Source organism: Gekko japonicus, unplaced genomic scaffold (assembly GCF_001447785.1).
Source record: "Gekko japonicus isolate JY-2015 unplaced genomic scaffold, Gekko_japonicus_V1.1 scaffold742, whole genome shotgun sequence".
NCBI lineage: Eukaryota > Metazoa > Chordata > Lepidosauria > Squamata > Gekkonidae > Gekko > Gekko japonicus.
Window position 1 is genome coordinate 729266 of NW_015175992.1, and position 17044 is coordinate 746309.

General features: G+C 40.3%; 1 protein-coding gene across 1 annotated transcript in view; it reads left to right on the forward strand.

The window, feature by feature from the left end:
* The window catches only part of CD109 (CD109 molecule), a 170389-nt gene extending 153994 nt beyond the window's left edge, over positions 1-16395 (forward strand). The window contains exons 31-33 of the mRNA XM_015426374.1: positions 4971-5127; positions 6073-6175; positions 16220-16395. Of these exons, the coding sequence (XP_015281860.1) occupies positions 4971-5127; positions 6073-6175; positions 16220-16395 (436 nt within the window). The remainder of the gene's footprint in view (positions 1-4970; positions 5128-6072; positions 6176-16219) is intronic.
* The last annotated feature ends 649 nt before the right edge of the window (positions 16396-17044 follow it).

The following is a 17044-nucleotide window of genomic DNA, read 5'->3' on the forward strand; positions in this document are numbered from 1 at the left end:
AAGTAGCACTTTAACTCTCCCCTTTTCTAATGTATCAAGGCACTAGAAGTTTCAAATACATGGAAGCAGCCATGGTCATGTTAATGAAAGCGCTGGGAGGGGGGGGGAACAATGAGATGTGTTGTAGGTCTTCATAGAACCGGTCCACTTCAGCCTCTTCTGCATCAGTGGTTGGGGCATAGACTTGGATTACTGTGATGTTGAATGGTTTGCCTTGGAATCGGACCGAAATCATTCTGTCATTTTTGAGATTGTATCCCAGTACTGACTTTTGCACTCTCTTGTTGACTATAAAGGCCACACCATTTTTTCTACGAGATTCCTGGCCACAGTAGTAGATATAATGGTCTTCTGAGTTAAATTCGCCCATTCCTGTCCACTTAAGTTCACTGATTCCTAAGATATCGATGTTCAGTCTTGCCATCTCATTTTTGAGCACATCAATCTTACCTTGATTCATAAATCTTACATTCCAGGTTCCTATGTAGTATTGTTCTTTGCAGCATCGGACTTTCCTTTCACCATCAGACACATCCACAACTGAGCGTCCTTTTGGCTTTGGCCCAGCCGCTTCACTCTTTCTGGGGTTACTTGTACTTGCCCTCTGCTCTTCCTCAGTAGCATATTGGACACCTTCCGACCTGAGGGGCTCATCTTCCGGCGTCATATCTTTTAGCCTTTTGATACTGTCCAGCTACTATTTGTTGTTCAGTCGCACAGTCGAGTCCGACTCTTCGCGACCCCATGGACCAGCTCCCGCCAGGCCCTCCTGTTTTCCGCCATCCTCTGAAGTTGGCTCAGTTTCATGTTCGTTGCATCTATGACACTGTCTAACCATCTCATCCTTTGCCGTCCCCGTCTTGGGGTTTTCTTGGCAAAGATACTGGAGTGGGTTGCCATTACCTTCTCCAGGGGATCACTCTTGGTCTGAGTTCTCTGCTGTGGCCTGTCCGTCTTGGGTGGCCCTTCACGGCATAGCCCACAGCTTCATTGAACTGCGCAAGCCCCCTCGCCACGACAAGGCAGTGATCCATGAGGGGGGACATCATACTTGGTCACATACAATAAATGTTGCAACTAAGGCGCAGCTAGCTGTGTGGTTTTATATCCCTTTAGAACCACTGTGATCTGATATTTATTTATTTTGTTTAGAATATTTATATCCTGCCTTATCTCCTCAGATTCAAGGCAGCTAACAAAACAATCCAAGCTCCAAGAATATAAAAGATCGTAAGCATGTCACAGCAAGTTATAAAACAATACATGATGAATACACACAGTTAAAAATCAGTGCATATAGTTAAAATGTTGAACTTGAATTTGAGAGAATCTTCAGATTCCACATCAGTCAGAAAGTCAGTAAGGGAGTAATTCTAAGCAGGTTTAATGAGAAATAAGTCTTATGTTGTTCAATAGGAAAAGTGTCTTTAGGATTGTAGCCCAAGAATCTCCGGGGGAATGTCTCCAACTAAAGCTGTTTCCCAGCTATAAAATAGGTGCATTTATGGCCTTTTCCATATAGCTGTAGTGATGGTGAATTAAATGAAGACTGAGTTCAGTGGCACCTTTAAGACTAACAAAGTTTAATTTGGAGTATAAGGTTTCGTGTGCATGATGAAGTGTGCATGCACACAAAAGCTTATACCCAGAATTAACCTTTGTTGGTCTTAAAGGTGCCACTGGACTCAAACTTCGTTATGTTGTTTCAGACCAACACGGCTACCCACCTGAATCTAATAAAGACTATAATGTACAAATTAAGCGCTTAATCCAGTTCATGACAGGCATAGTTTGCATGTGTACAGGGATACAGAGCTTTGTTCTCCCCTCCTTTCCTTATATTAAATAAGCCCTCAATGCACCAGGCCAATCCGGTGCATGCCTCCTGTGTCACCATCTAATCCTTCCTTCCTTCCTCTGCTCTGTCAGAGATGCCTGAGGCTTAGTCTCTTGTTCCTTAAAGGAGCAGTGTATCAGGCACTGATGTTCATGCTGTGTAGGATAGCAGTCTGAAATGAAGCCAAAGATCGGGTAGCCAGGGGACCAGAAGTTCATATAATACTGCCAAAACAGTCTCAGGGTTGGGCCAAAGGGAGGTGATGTCCATGGAGTATGGCTGAGGTCAGGCAAGCTGTCAGAATCCACCAGGCAGGCAGAGGCAAGGTATGAGGCCTAAAAGGCAGAGGTCAAGAAGCAGTAAACAGAATAAGCACAGACTATAGACAATCTGCCCAGACTAGAGGGCCCAGCCTGGAGGCAACAGTTGTTCAGTGAGATCCAAACACCAACTTTTTTGTAGAAAATAATTGTATCTTGATGGCAATTAGGTCTCCTCCCGTTTACAGTTATAATGCAGACATAATTACATGCTGTTCCAGCTCAGTTATTTGTTTTCAATAGCAGCTACTTTGGCCTGGCACTTCATCCCACAGATGGTTTTATTTGTGTCTAATCTCATGAGCCAACCGCAGTCAGCAGTTATGCTGAACGTCTTTCAAAGCCATATCTGTATTTAATCAGCCATGCTGCCAAGCCTCTGAGCATTGCTTTGTAAAGCAAGTCTTCTTTGCTTGCAAACTGTCCTCATATAAAAAGCAATAATTTTATTCAGTTACTTTTAACTACTGTCAGGCATTCAAAGTAAATACTGGAGGCACATTCCCTTCCAAGGAAACAATGATAGTGTACTGTCCCTGTCAAACAATATACTTGTACCACCTATTTGAAGACCTCCCTTTATCAGGAAGCACTTAGTCATCACATAAAAAGGTACAAATATATTTTCATAGTCTAGTTGTGTGTTGACATGATGATGTGGTTTTCAGGTACCTAAAATGTTCCGAGATTACCATTGTGTGTCGGGGTGATGGTTTCTTTCATGAGCGGTCACTGGATGTTGAGAGAGGAGGGAAACCTCAGAGGCTCTATTAAATTAATTTTAGTCCAATTATGCAAATTATCAGAGGTGTCACTTAATGGAACAATCAACAAATTAAGTTTCCAGTGGGTTTATTTCTGCCTAATTTACAATTCTACCAACTGAAAGAACTATAAAACAGTAAAGTATATTTAGAAAACCACCATTGTTCCATTAAGTGTTGCCATCGCTCAGTTGGTAAACAAAATGGAACTCTTCTGTCTGAAGGGCCCCTTCAGGCATCAAACTCTGTAGGTACCACTTGCTAAAAAGTTTTATAGTTCTATAACTTATATATAGTTATATATAGTTTTATAATAGAGTTGCTTAATGGGCTCCTTTGAATGATGTAGTTCCTTCCTCCTGGTTCTTATTACCAAGTTGGCAAATCCCACCAAAAGTTAGTTGTCAGTAAGCCATATAAAATAACAATAGGATTTGGTCTAGACTATCTTAACTACTGTTAATTTCATTGGTATTGATTGTAGCTACTTTTGCTCAATCATCAGTGCTTATTTGGAAAAAAAATGATTCAGTTCTCAGTACAACACCAGGGAGTTCGTGTCTTGACACAATATCGTTTGCTGCTGTCATCACACCTCCCCTAGTGGGCAAGTTAACAGACCATCTTCTTGGCATTCGCACCTCCCCTTTCTTATTCTGGCCCAAGGCTTGGTTTCTTCCCTGTAGGAGGAAGAAGCAGCAGACAGTAGAAGACATACTTGCATGCAAGATGTGCCTTCAGAAAAATCTGGGTCAAATTAATCAGTTTATGAATATATGTGTCTAATATTTTCCAGAAGTTGGGAAATGAATGTTGTACACAAGCATTTGCCAAATATTTGTATACTGCGATTGCAGTGTTGTGTTTCTCCATAGGTAATTGCAAGGCTACAGGTTAGGATAGCCGGAGTGCATTTCTAACCTTGGCGATGTGACAGAGGGTATAATGCTTAAAATGCTATGAGAGCCCAATCCTGATCAGGCCTGCAGTGCAGAGCTCTTGTTTCCACCTCCCACGTCTTTTCAAGTGCCAAAACAGCCACCCAGGGTGGGGTGTACAGCCATTTTGGCACTTAATGAGGTGGGGAGAATAAGAGCCCTTCAGCCTGCCCTACTTCAAAATGGTGATGATGTTGTACTGGCATCCACAAGGACACCATGGCATATATTTTGGCCCTTGGTCACAATTTTGCCTTTTCTTTTCCCAAGTAACTGGGAGCTGGTTCAAAAACTGGCTTGGACTCCTCAGATCTGTGTAGAAGGATGTGTGTGTGTGAGGAGTGATTTTTGACTGTTTCCCCCTCCTGGTGCAAAATCCATTTATCCACACCCTGTTTCTTAAGATCTCCCTCCCCTAGGTTTGCCACCTCCACGTTGGGAAATTCCTGGAGATTTGCGAGTGGAGCCTGGTAACAGTGGGGTTTGGGGGGGGGGGGAGGGAGTCCAGCAGGGTATGATGCCATACAGTCCACCATCCAAGCCGGCCATTTTCTCCAGGGGAGCCGATCTGTGTAGTCTGGAGATCAGTTATCATTCTGGGTGATCTCCACCGCCCCACCCAGAAGTTGGCAACCCTACTTTCTTCAAGAAAAGCATTTTGAAGGACATTTTGGACAGCAGCAAGTGGGTGGGGGAGGGAAACTCATACTCCATAGACTGAAATTTTTCTGTCCATGGAAGCCCTCTCTATGGGATCCAATCCACTTTCTGTACCCAGTGTCCTCCATCTTTGTAGTGGAGAAATGAATATCCCCCCACACAGTATGCTTATACACAGCAAACAGATCTTGTGGTCTATGTACATACAGTTTGCATGATACTTCCCACTCAAAGGTGGGAAGCATGTGTATGTTGTATGCTCATACAGGAATCGTTGCACATGGGCAATCACACTCTTATCTTTATGCTTCATTCATGCAAAAAGAGGGGCCCAGTCAGGGTTTCTGAACCAAGCCATAGTTTGATCATTATTACATAAAGATTTTAATACTAGAATGTTTGATTGTTTTATTTTTATAAAAAATGTCCCTTCTCCTTTCCCCCTTTTTAGGTATTTGGGAACTGATACATCTTCAAGGACCGGTATGGTTCTTATGGAAGTTGGATTGTTGAGTGGTTTCTCTCTGTCACCTGGTTTTGTGCCACCAGATGATACGATTAGGAAAGTGGAGAAAGAAGAAGGCAAAGTCTATTTATATTTGGACTATGTAGGTCAACATACAAGAAAAATATTATCCTTTGTCATAATCTTGTTAGATTAAAATTATTAATATAAGCATCAATTTGTTTGAAGTCCAGATAATCCTTTTTTGAACTGGTAAAACAACAGTATTCTCATAAGAAGTTGTCCTCCTGTAGTCAAAAGCAGGATTCTTCCAGGGGTAAATGCAACGTGTTTTGAATAGGGATTTTGTGGAGCCAGGTTGCTGAATACGCTTTTTATTTATTTAAAATGTTTATTAGCCACCCTTCTACCTTACAGGAACTAAGCTTAAAATGCTAGCCTCAATGAAACACAATAAAATATATTAAAACTACCAATTTAAAATCATCAGTTTAAAACAGCTGGTAGGCAGAGGAACTGAAACTGATTTAGCATGCCAAAAGAGAATTTAAAGTGTGTTCCCAGCAGGGCTTTAAAAAGAAAAAGAAAAAAGGTGCCTGAACTCTCAAGAGAGAATTGAAGTTTTCAATCTGTATACTGAAAACTCATGAAGTTTTAAACATTTTTAAAAGAATTTTGTTGAAGAGGTTCCGGAACTCCATCCTGGCTTGTTCCCCCAGAAAAAAAGCCCTGTATGTGCTTGTGCTGTCTGCATAAGGAAGTAGGAGTTTGTTTTGGGTTTGTTTGAATTCTTTCCCATGAATTTGGAACCTTTTTGTGTGTGCGTTTGTGTGTGTGTGAACTAGTATGTGGCATGTTCTGTTATCTGCAGGTATGCTCTGATAAGGCCATCTGTCCGCCCCTGTTTTGTGGGAGGCTGTACTTGTACCTGCTTGCACAGCTTTGGATGTTGGTTAATGCAAAAATGTTCAACCGCTCAATGAAATTATTTTCTTTAGCAGTGAGGAGCTTAGGCATTAATGAGTCATACCTTTCATTTCAGAAACCTTATACTGTTCTTTGAATGTATACTCTCTTTATTTTCCAGTTGAATAAAACAGAGTTTTGTGTGGATGTCCCAACTGTGAGATACTTCAAAGTTGCAAATACTCAAGATGCTTCTGTAAATGTAGTAGATTACTATGAACCCAGTAAGTACCTATCATTTTTGACCATGCATTCAATGCTGAAATAACATAGTTGTGTTCAGCAGAGTGAGGAATTCGCTCTTTAATTGAAGAAAAGGCATAAAATGGAGGATTGTGTGAGGTGGACAAGCATTACTAGAAACATAAATAATGTTAATTCCATTAACAGTAGCAGCTGCAATTTTCCCCCTCTGTTGTAAGTGGCATAAAGCAGTGGAATATTTTTGATCTATGCCTGTTGGGGGATTTGACCCCTTTTATTCCGAATAAAGAACTAATGCTGGACCTGTTCAGTTACCAAATAAATAATTTTCTTTTAGACAGCTACTAGTGTGATAGCATTGTGATGTCAAGAGCTGTGCAGAAGGAAAACGGAAGGAAAGAAGGGAAAACGGAAGGAAAGAATGTTACACAGCCATGGAAGTTTGTTGGGTGACCTTTGGCCAGTCACACACTCTCAGCCTAACATATTTCACAGGGTTATTGTGGGGATAAAACAGAGGAGAGGAGAACAATGTAGGCTGCTTTGGGTGCTCATTGGGAAGAAAGGTGGGGTATAAGTCAAGTGTGTGTTTGTATAATCTAAAATTTAGAGTGTACACAAGATTCTGTACTAAAATATAAGTGACAGGGAAAAGAAAAAATAGGAATGGACAGAGTAGCTTGGAATCATTTGGCAGGGGGATGCTTACATGTGTTATTATGGATAAGACTCTACTAAGCTATAAAATTAGAAATGGTGAGAGACTGTTAGACCCCGAGGCCAGTTACACTCAACAGCTCTCTCTTGGCAGTGATGAGTTTATTGAATTGTATACAAGATCCAGTAAGTCACTGTGTTAGAACTTAAGACTTTTGGCAGATACAAGCTTAATATAGATAATTTGAATAAAAGCCCCTTCCTTCCCCCATGCATATGTCAAATTCATACCACGCCTAACATTGCCATCCCAACCAAGTGAAAGATATATGTTTTGGTTATCTCTGGCTTAAGCTGGTACAGAGCAATGCTCAAGGACACCTTGTAGCTTCCAGTGCATTTTGGGGCCTCTCTCGGGTTGCTGGTCCCCTCTCCGATTGGGAGGGGGACCTCCTTGGGCCCCAGCCTCAGCGTCTCCCTCTGATTCTTCAGAGTCTTCCTTCACCATCAGCTCTTTGCCCATTTTGGGGAGGTTCTTGATGAGAACCCCTCTTTCAGCTCTCTCATCTTGGACCTCCGGTCACCTTGGCTGCGCCCAGCCCTAGCTTCTTCCTCCCATTCTTCGATCACTTTTACCCATTCCAGGTCATTGTGGAAGGTGGGAGACCCTGTACCGTTTGCGCTCAGGGCAGGTTTTTGCTCCCCTGAAGCTTGGGGTGCTCACCAACCACACCGGGTCTTCCCATCGGTGTGGGCTGTCGTGTCTCATTTTTGGTTTGAAGATGATGTGCTTCTTGGGTCTGTTGCCCATACCTCAGTCATCTTTTCTTTTGTTGGGTTTGAGGTTGGGGTTCTTGGGTTCAGACCCTGTGCTCGTCCCAGCACCTCTTTCTTCGTCTGCCATATCAATGGGATGACGGAGGTAAAGGGGAGTTCTAACATTCTGTCACACCCCCAGTCCAGTTACACTCAACAGCACAGTGATGAGTTCACTGTGTTAGAACTGAAAACTTTTGGCGGGTAGAAGCTTAATATAGATAATTTGAATAAAAGCCACTTCCTTCCCCCATGCATACATTCACACCATGCCTAACGTTGCCATCCCAACCAAGTGAAGATATATGTTTTGGTTATCTGTGGCTTAAGTTGGTACAGAGGAACGCTCAAGGACACCTCTCCCTGGGTAAAGCAAAGGCAGGAAAGGAGGTGTTATTTGGAAGAAAGTTATTCGTTCTTTTTTTTAGTATTTTATTTATAGCTTTTCACCATATGTAACCTTGTACATAATTAAATACTTTACATATCGTTGGAGTCTTTTCACAAAATCTTTGGGGTTTTTTATGTATATGTATACTCTTGACCATCATTTTTGGAATTCATTTTCATCTTTACCATGTAATAACATTGTTAATTTTTCAATTTCTGCAATGTCTAACAATTTATATACTACCTCTTCTATTAAAGGGATTCTATCTGTTTTCCAATATTTTGTCAATATAATTCTGGCTGAGGTTACCATATAAGTTAGCATAAGTATATCATTTTTTCCAATATCATTAGCTATAATATTTAACAAGAAGATCTCAGGTGATAAATTCAAATTGATTTCCAACATATTCATTATCTGTTTTTTAACCTCTTTCCAAAACTTGACTATTTTTTCAGATTTCCACCACATATGATAGAATGTCCCCACATTAGATTTACATTTCCAACAATTCTTGGATATTTTAGCTGAACATTTAGAAACTCTATCTGGGGACCAATACCATCTATAAAACATTTTAATTATACTTTCCTTATAAGATGTGGCTTTAAGAAATGATATTGATTTCCAAGTCTTAGTCCATTCATCAATTTGAATATTATGCCCTATATCTTGCATCCATCTTATAATTGTTTCTTTAATTGTTTCATCAATCAGATAATCTGTCAACAAGAAGTTATATATTTTTCTTGTCATTTTGTCATTTGATGAAAACCAAATTTTATCTATTTCATTTTTTTTGCATATAAAAACCTGTTGCTTTATCTTTGGTATATCTAGAATTAAGTTGTGTGTGTTCCCACCAAGTTAAATTTATGTTAAGGTTTTTTAACATTTCAGTATTTTTAAGGTTATTATTTTTATCCAATAAGAACTCATAGGATACATTTTTTAATTTGTTTAAGAAGGTAGGTTTAATAAAAGCTTCTAGTGGTGATACCCATCTTGGTATTTTATTGTAGAATTTTCCCTTTAGTCTCACCCAAATTTTAATCAATGGTCCTCTTGTAATATGTTGGTGGAAATTAGAATGTATTTTATCTTTATTGTACCATATATATGCATGTAGACCCATGCATAAATCATGTCCTTCTAATTTTAGTAGTCTTCGATTGTCTAAAGTTAGCCAGTCTTTGATCCATGTTGCAGCTGCTGCTTGATAGTACAAATTCCAATTAGGGAGTCCCAACCCTCCTCTTATCTTGAAGCAATTTCCACTTTATACGAGCCTTCTTAGGGTACCAAATATATTGTCTAATATTTTTATCCAAATCTATAAAGTATTGATTATTTTTCATAATTGGAAGATTTTGGGCAAAAAATAAAAAATTAGGAAGAATATTCATTTTAATTGTTGCAATCCTACCCATTAGTGATAGTTGCAGGTCTTTCCATTTAAAAAGGTCTTTTCTCATTTCTCCCAATAATTTTTTATAGTTGTTTTCCATTAACGAACTATTTGTGTTTGTTGTTATTATTCCTAAATATTTAACTTTATTTACTATTTCAATCTTTGTGCTCTCCTGTATTGAGTCGATAGTTTCTTGCGTACAATTTTTGGCTAGTATTTTCGTCTTCTGAAAATTTATTTTTAAGCCTGCCACTTTTCCATATCTTGAAATTGCTTCCACCAAATGATTAATTGAGGACCGCAGCTCTTCTAATATAAATACAAGATCATCTGTAAATGCTTGTAGTTTGAACTCTTCACCTTTTACTCTTAGCCCTCTTATTAAATTGTTACGTCTTATTAGATCATTCAGAGTTTCTAAGACAAATATCATAACAAAGGTGATAGCAGACAACCCTGTCTGGTGCCTTTTTGTATTTGCATGTTTTGCATCATATCTCCATTAATTATAATTTTGCCGTATTGTTTTTTTATAAATAGCTGATATTGTTTCCCACAGTCCCAGTCTTCTAGTTTTTGAATCAAAAATTCCCATGACACATTATCAAACGCTATTTCTGCATCTAAAAAGATCAGTGCTGCCTGCTTTTCTGGGTGTGTTTCATAATATTCCAAGACATTAATTACTGTTCTTATGTTATTCTTCATTTGTCTTTATGGAAGAAATCCCGCCTGATCTTGATGTTTAATTTGTAGCAGTATTTTCTTTAATCTTGTTGCTAATATGTTGGTATATATTTTATAGTCTGCATTCAATAACGAGATGGGTCTATAATTCTTGATTTCTGTTCCATCTGTTCCTGGTTTTGGTATTAACGTTATGAAAGCTTCATTCCACGAGTCTGGGAGTTTCTCCTCTTTTGTTATAGTTTGTATTAAATCTTTAAATGGTAACAGTATTTGCTCTTCAAAGATCTTATAGATTTCTGCAGGCAGTCCATCCAGACCTGGTGATTTCCTTTTTCTCTGTTTTTTAACAGCTTCAATTATTTCGTATGGAGCAATGGGTTTATTTAAAGTGTCTTTTTGTGTTTCCGTAAATTTTCCTTTATTATTATTCACCAAATACTCTTTTATTAGATGTGGGTCTTGTTTTTCTTGTGAATAAAGTCTAGTGTAAAATTGTTTCACTATGGATTTCATGTCTTGTGTAGTATATTTTATTTCATTCTTTTCATCTTTTAATGCTATTATAATGCTTTTTTCTTTTTCTTGACTTAATTTATATGCCAACCATCTTGGTATTTTATTTGTATGTTCAAAATAATATTGTTTTGAGTATTCTATATTTTTAGCTATCTCTTGGGACAACATTATATTCATTTGGTGTTGTAATATTTTAATTTTACTCTGCTCATTTTCTCCTTGTGGATGTTTCTTCAATTTGTCTTCTTCCCTTTGGATTTTTCCTCTTAAATTTTCATATTTTTCTTTCTTCTTTTTCATTACCCATGCATTTTTATTGATAAACCATCCTCTTAGGAAAGCTTTGAAAGTGTCCCATACTATATTAATTGATACTTCTATTTGTAAATTTCTTTTGAAGAATTCTTTAATTGCTATTTTTGTTTTTATCAAAAAGTCTTGACCTTTAAGAAGATTTATGTTCATTCTCCATTTAGAAGCCTTTTCCCCTTGATTTAGCTCAATTGAGATAGGATTGTGGTCTGCAAAAGTATTTGGTAAGATTTCTGCTTCTTTTAGTTCTTTAGTCATAGATGCTGACCTCGACGCCATATCAATCCTAGACCATGATTTATGTCTTGAAGAGTAGAACGTAAAATCTTTTTAATTTATATTTCTAATTCTCTTTTTTTTGCCCCCCCCGAAGGGGATTTTTTAAAAAATTTGCATTTCTAAAATAGCTACATAACTATAACGAAAGAAGGGGAGGGGAAAGACTACAGACTAAGGGAGACAGAGAAAAAGGCACTAAAAGCCCAAGTGTAGAAGGTTACATATGCTTATAAATACAAAGTTGTAACTCTTATCAATTAACTTCTGACATGAGGAGTTTCCTTGTTCATCGCTTCAAGTTAAAATCCAGCTTATCTGTCTAGACAGAGAATAGCTCCAAAGCTAATTAAAAAGTATAGAGACCTTAAAAGACATTGACATCTCCCATTGCGCTTCCCCTCCCTCCCCACAAACACGACGTTGTGGAACCTAGATTCACTCAGTCCATACAGTCATCTCAATTTGTCCTCTTCCTTCTCTGTTGATTCTTCTTTCATAAACAGCTTTAATGAAACAGGCTCTGTCCAGTTAGTACTACTTTCCTTTTCCAGAGCTCTCACTCGCTTGTTATGGTACAAGAGTCCAATCGCTTTTTAATCTGCTTGCCACCATCCAATACAAGCTATACACAGTCTCAATTTTGTCTATAAACCAAGATTCACTGCTTCTTATTCTAAACACTGTCCCTTTAAGAGTCTTGTCACATTTAGAGCCGTTTCCGTAAAATATTCCACTTTAGCCAGCAGATGACACCCGATTCTATGCTGTAGGAAGGATCTATGGTTAGGTCACCTGACCTAGCCCTCTGTTTTTTTTTCTTCCTGAGAGAAGCTTGCGTCCCACCTCCCTCAATGTCTCCGATCGCCATCTTGGAAGGTTGTTTACATTTACCGATTGAAGTTGCCAAAGTCTCAAAGGTCTGTAAATGCTTTTATTAGAAGATTTCTCTGATCTAGTCCTTCTACTGTAATCCATTGCCACTATTAGCTCAGTCCCCCACCGTCCCGCTTCGTTCATTCGCTTGAGGCGGTAGGGCGTCCCCTCCCCCTTCCCGCTTTAGTTTGTGGGGGCTTCGCAACAGGGCTCCGATGTCTCACTTTAACTTAAACTCATTTATCCATCTTCAAAAACGATCCAACAGGTCTCCCTGGGATCTCAGTAGGCAGAGTAAAATTGCCAAACCTTCATACGCTTGTCCCAGTGGTCGCTTCGAGTCCAATACTGGGAATCAGGGCAGGACCTTCGGGGCAGAGAGCAGCCCCCCTGTGCCGGCTGTCGGCCGGAGGTAGGGCTCTCCAAAGCCCCCTGGCTAGGAGTCCATTGCCTATGGACTCCATGGGGGAGAGCGCACAATCGCGCTCCCTCCTAATCCCCGATTCATGGCACACGTCTCTCGGAGTAACTGAGAGACGTGGCCATCGTTGAGGTGCCAAAACCCGGAAGTCCTATATTTCTAATTTTCCATGTAGCCACTAAGTTGTATTCTTCTGCTGTTTTTACCTCTGGTGTTTTCCTGGAGTGAAGACATGAGTTATGCTTTCTCATGTTAAGTTCAGAGAGCATGTTGAGTCATGGCATTTTTGGAAGCTGGGAGAAAAATGTATCTCATTCTCATCTGCCTTCTGATTCCCACCCACAGCAGATACACACAAGTTCCCAACATGAGAGAAGTTTGTGCATTGCCTAGGAGTGGAATATTGTTTTGGATGTGGCAGACATTCAGGGGGACAAGAAGTGGAAAATATTTTTGTTTTGTTTTTAATGTTTTTAATGTTTTTATTTTTATTTTTTTAATACATTCCAAAATATCAAATGTATACATGCACATATACAATATAAATATAACATTAAAAAGAAGTGGAAAATATTTTTGACATAGGAGATACATATGGAGCACTCCCACATCCAATAAGATTGTATTGTGTTGTGGCACTCGTACTAAAAGTTGACAGGTGAAATAATGATATTCTAGAATGTTCTTTCAATGAACTTCTCATTTGGTAGATGCTATATGTGGTGGAAGAGTGGGTTTGTGCTTACCTGCCTTGCCATCTGGCACATCCATTCTAACTCTAGGTTTCCCCAGGTGCACATGAATGGGTGTACAGTATTTTCATAGGTCCCAGGTTCATAAAACCAACTTGCAGAGTTCTAAGATAAATGGCTGCTTCCTAGATTGTCTAGAAGATCATGGTTGTACAATTTGGACATGTGTCCATAATGTTCATGTTTAGGCTCTATGTAAATGTTACATTTATGCACAGATGTAGAGTTAGGCACGGCAAGCATGCTTAGTGGGTGGGATCCTTCTGACACAGAGTTTAGTGAAAAGTGTGTCTAATCCGGGCCTTTGTGAATCCTGCCTTCTTTTATCAGAATAACCAGTACAAGTAGGAACCCATGCGGATTTTGCCGGGAAGAGGAAATCTCATCCCCTGCTGGTCACTGCTTCCCCCTGTTCCTTTTTCTTCATTCCACTGATGCCTTTCCCCCTTTCCCCCTTTCCCCTGCCTCCTCTCCTGTCTCCTTCCCTGCTGCCTTGCTCACTTACTAGTGCCTGTACCTCCTCCCTTCCCCATTGCATCTGTCTAGGTTACTCACTCAGTGTCACTGCCTTCTCCCTTTCTTGCCGCTTCACACATTTGCTTACCTCCTCATTTACCTTCTACCTCATCCTTTCCCCACTGCTCCTGATATCGCCAGTTCACGAGGTTGTTAAGCAACCCTCAGAATGGCTGCAGTGATCTCATGACATAACATAGTGAGATCTCATCCTTTGCTCTATAAGTTTGGGTTTTGTCCCCTCATCTTTTTTTTCCCTTTCAGATTTTTATCTATCTAATAGCGAAAGGTACCCCCTGCATGCGGATATCTAAATCCGCGCATCGGGGGCACCTGGGGGGGAGGGAGATTTTCGTGCACACTTGGGACAGTCCCCAGGTGTGCACAAAAATCTGAAAACTGTAAAAAAATATTGGAGGGATATTTAAATCCCCCCAAAATCACTACTACTTGCTCTGGGCATGCGCAGGGAACTCACTGAGGCGCGAGAACAGCGCGAGGGAAGCCCCCACGCCACTAACCCTCCCGGCTGCTGCTCCAACTGCCACAGCAACAATCGTCCCTGCACAGAGAATGGACTCACCCTTGGAAACTGTGGTGGGTTGTGCGAGGAACCTCCGGGGACTTCGCCTCAGCACTGCTCCCCCCACTCTGTTTCTTATGTCTGTTTTACCAGCCTCATTTGTTTGGAATTAGTGGCAAGGATGCCGAGTGCAGCTGTCAGCCCGACTGCCCTTCGCCCATTCCATCTTTCCCCTGGTGAGAGGTCGCCAGCCAGCTCTGGTCTCCTCCCACCCACTCGGCCTGCTCGGGTCCACTGTCGCTGCCTCGCGCAGCGGGTCAAGGTCTCAATGCCACCCGCTCCGTGGCCTGGCTTGGCCCAGCTGGTCGGTCAGTCGGAGGATTGGGCCGTGTAGTGTCGCTCTACAGGTCAGCCACTGTCTCATTGGCAGCCTCCTCGCTTCCCCCGAGGCTCCATTGTGCTGGGTCAGTCTCCCACAGCCCGGGTGGCGTTGCCCAGGTATGTATAGGAAGCCTCGGAACCAAGAGAAGGAAGGGGGACAGGAAGCCTCAGCGAGCTCAGCCTGTCCAGAGCAGTACTGGACAAACCACCGAGGGGGGGGGAGCCTTGGCGAGGCTGTCTGGAGCAGCTCCAAACAAGCCACGGGGGTAGGGAAACAGTGGGTCTGGGCAGCTGCAGGGGAGCCTGGGGAGAAAGTGTGTGTGTGTCTGTGATATGAGATCTTCCCCCCCGCGCGAGTATCGCGGGTCCCGCCTCTTGTGTAAACCTAAAGGCCATCCCATTTTGTAGACATCTCCCACCCGCAGTACATGGCCCAGTTGTGCAGATTTTTTGATCCACTTTCGGGCCGTTGTTCAGAGTATATGTGGTACATTATTTGAATGCATTTCTTGGCATTGCTAGTTTTTATGGCTGCAAAATACAATTCATAGCATATACTTGTAGAAGACATGAACACAGCCTGGTTGTCTGATTAATTGCTTTAATACCAGATCTTTCTTCAAGAATTTATTAAAACGTTCCTTGCAAGAACTGCTCTCACCACTTAAAGCATCATTTACACAATTGCTTGTTTTAATTAAAACCAGTAGGCTGAAAGACATTGTTTGTAACAGAACTTAGTTGACTTAATTTTTCCAGGACTCTAAAACCAAGTTATTATGTGTATTGGTGAAGAAGAATTACTTTTAGAAAGAAGGAAATGCTGGTGGATTATTTTTCCTAGAATTTGTCCGGCTTTAAAACAAAACTTGGTTGCATTTTTAAAATGCTATTTCCCCTGAAATACTCAGAAATTTGCTGAAGGGCATTTTTACTTTAAAAAAATGTGAAATTTATTCAGGATTTCTGAAACCACAGCCAATATCTCATATTGCAGTTGGCTTAAAATAATCATTTTCCTATTGCTTTGTTCTAAAGCTTGGATAAGTGCTGGAGCAAAAACTTTATGCCTACCGCAAAAGAAAGCATCGTGTATCCTGTGACCATAATTGAATTTTTGGTACTTTTTATAATTTATTCATCTTATGCAATATTTCTAGACATTCTAAAATTGTAGAATAAATGAAATATTCCAAACACGCTTGGATCATATATCTATCCTAACAGATGATTGAAAAACCCCACAGTTACTAGTACCTGTCATTGATTGCATGGCATGTTATATATCCTTTGTCTAGGAATGATGCATCAGTCCAAATCACTGTAGAGTAGGTTTGAGACCTCCTGTAGCCACATGTCACAGGAGGATTCCTATGACCTTGGTTTGAACAACCATGTCAGCCATATGGCCTTTGAGACTTCATTGGTGAATAAATATATTGTGCTCTTTGAAAAATACAAATTTTAAATTTTTAGGATAGCATTGTCATAATTTAGCAACATTGTTGACCATTCTTTCATGACAGGGAGAAGAGCAGTGAGAAGCTATAACTCTGAAGTGATGCAAAGTGTATCATCTTGTGCCTTCTGTGAAAATGGCTGTGATTTTTGTGGAACGGATTCAGATGGTTCTTCACCAGTTTCCCTGTCCTGTGAACTGTTTGTAGTACACATAAGTCTTTCGTACATGTGGTTGGCCTAAGAAGGCATGTATCTCATACTGTGCTTCTTAAGAGTAGCAGTGCACTCTCTGTCTGTCTGTCTGTCTCTCAAAAACAGCTCCTGTTAGCCCTTCTGGACAAAGGTAGTCCAGATGAAGAGGCTTCCGGAGTCCACTCAGTGAAGGCAGAAATTCAATTTATGGCAGGCAGCCGCTGGTAACAATGGCGTGAGAGTTCTGATTTAGATTTTAAAAATCAGTAAAACTCATAGGTCTAGAACTCCCTGTAGGAACAAAAGAAGCATATACATCTAACATGAAGGGGCATGTTCCCCTCTAGACCGTCTCCCAAAAAAGGAAATCCACAGGTAAAAAAGCAGTGTTCAGCATCATTGTTCTCTCCTATACCCACTCAGGCCACAATCTGATCTCCCAATAGAGATAGCATGATCAAGCCAAATTCTGGCTGATTTATTAAAATGAAAACATTCCCAAGTGTATTCTTTCTGTACATATTCATGGTCAGATTTGTTCAGCAAAAAAAAAAAGTGATTCAAATGTGTATATTTTCTGGAAGCTATTTTAGTTGAAATAAGAAAATATATTTATAAAAAGAGTGTACAGGAAAACACTGTAACACATTCATTCGGTTTGGTTTCTGATTCATTTAAGGCCCATTACAATGTAATTT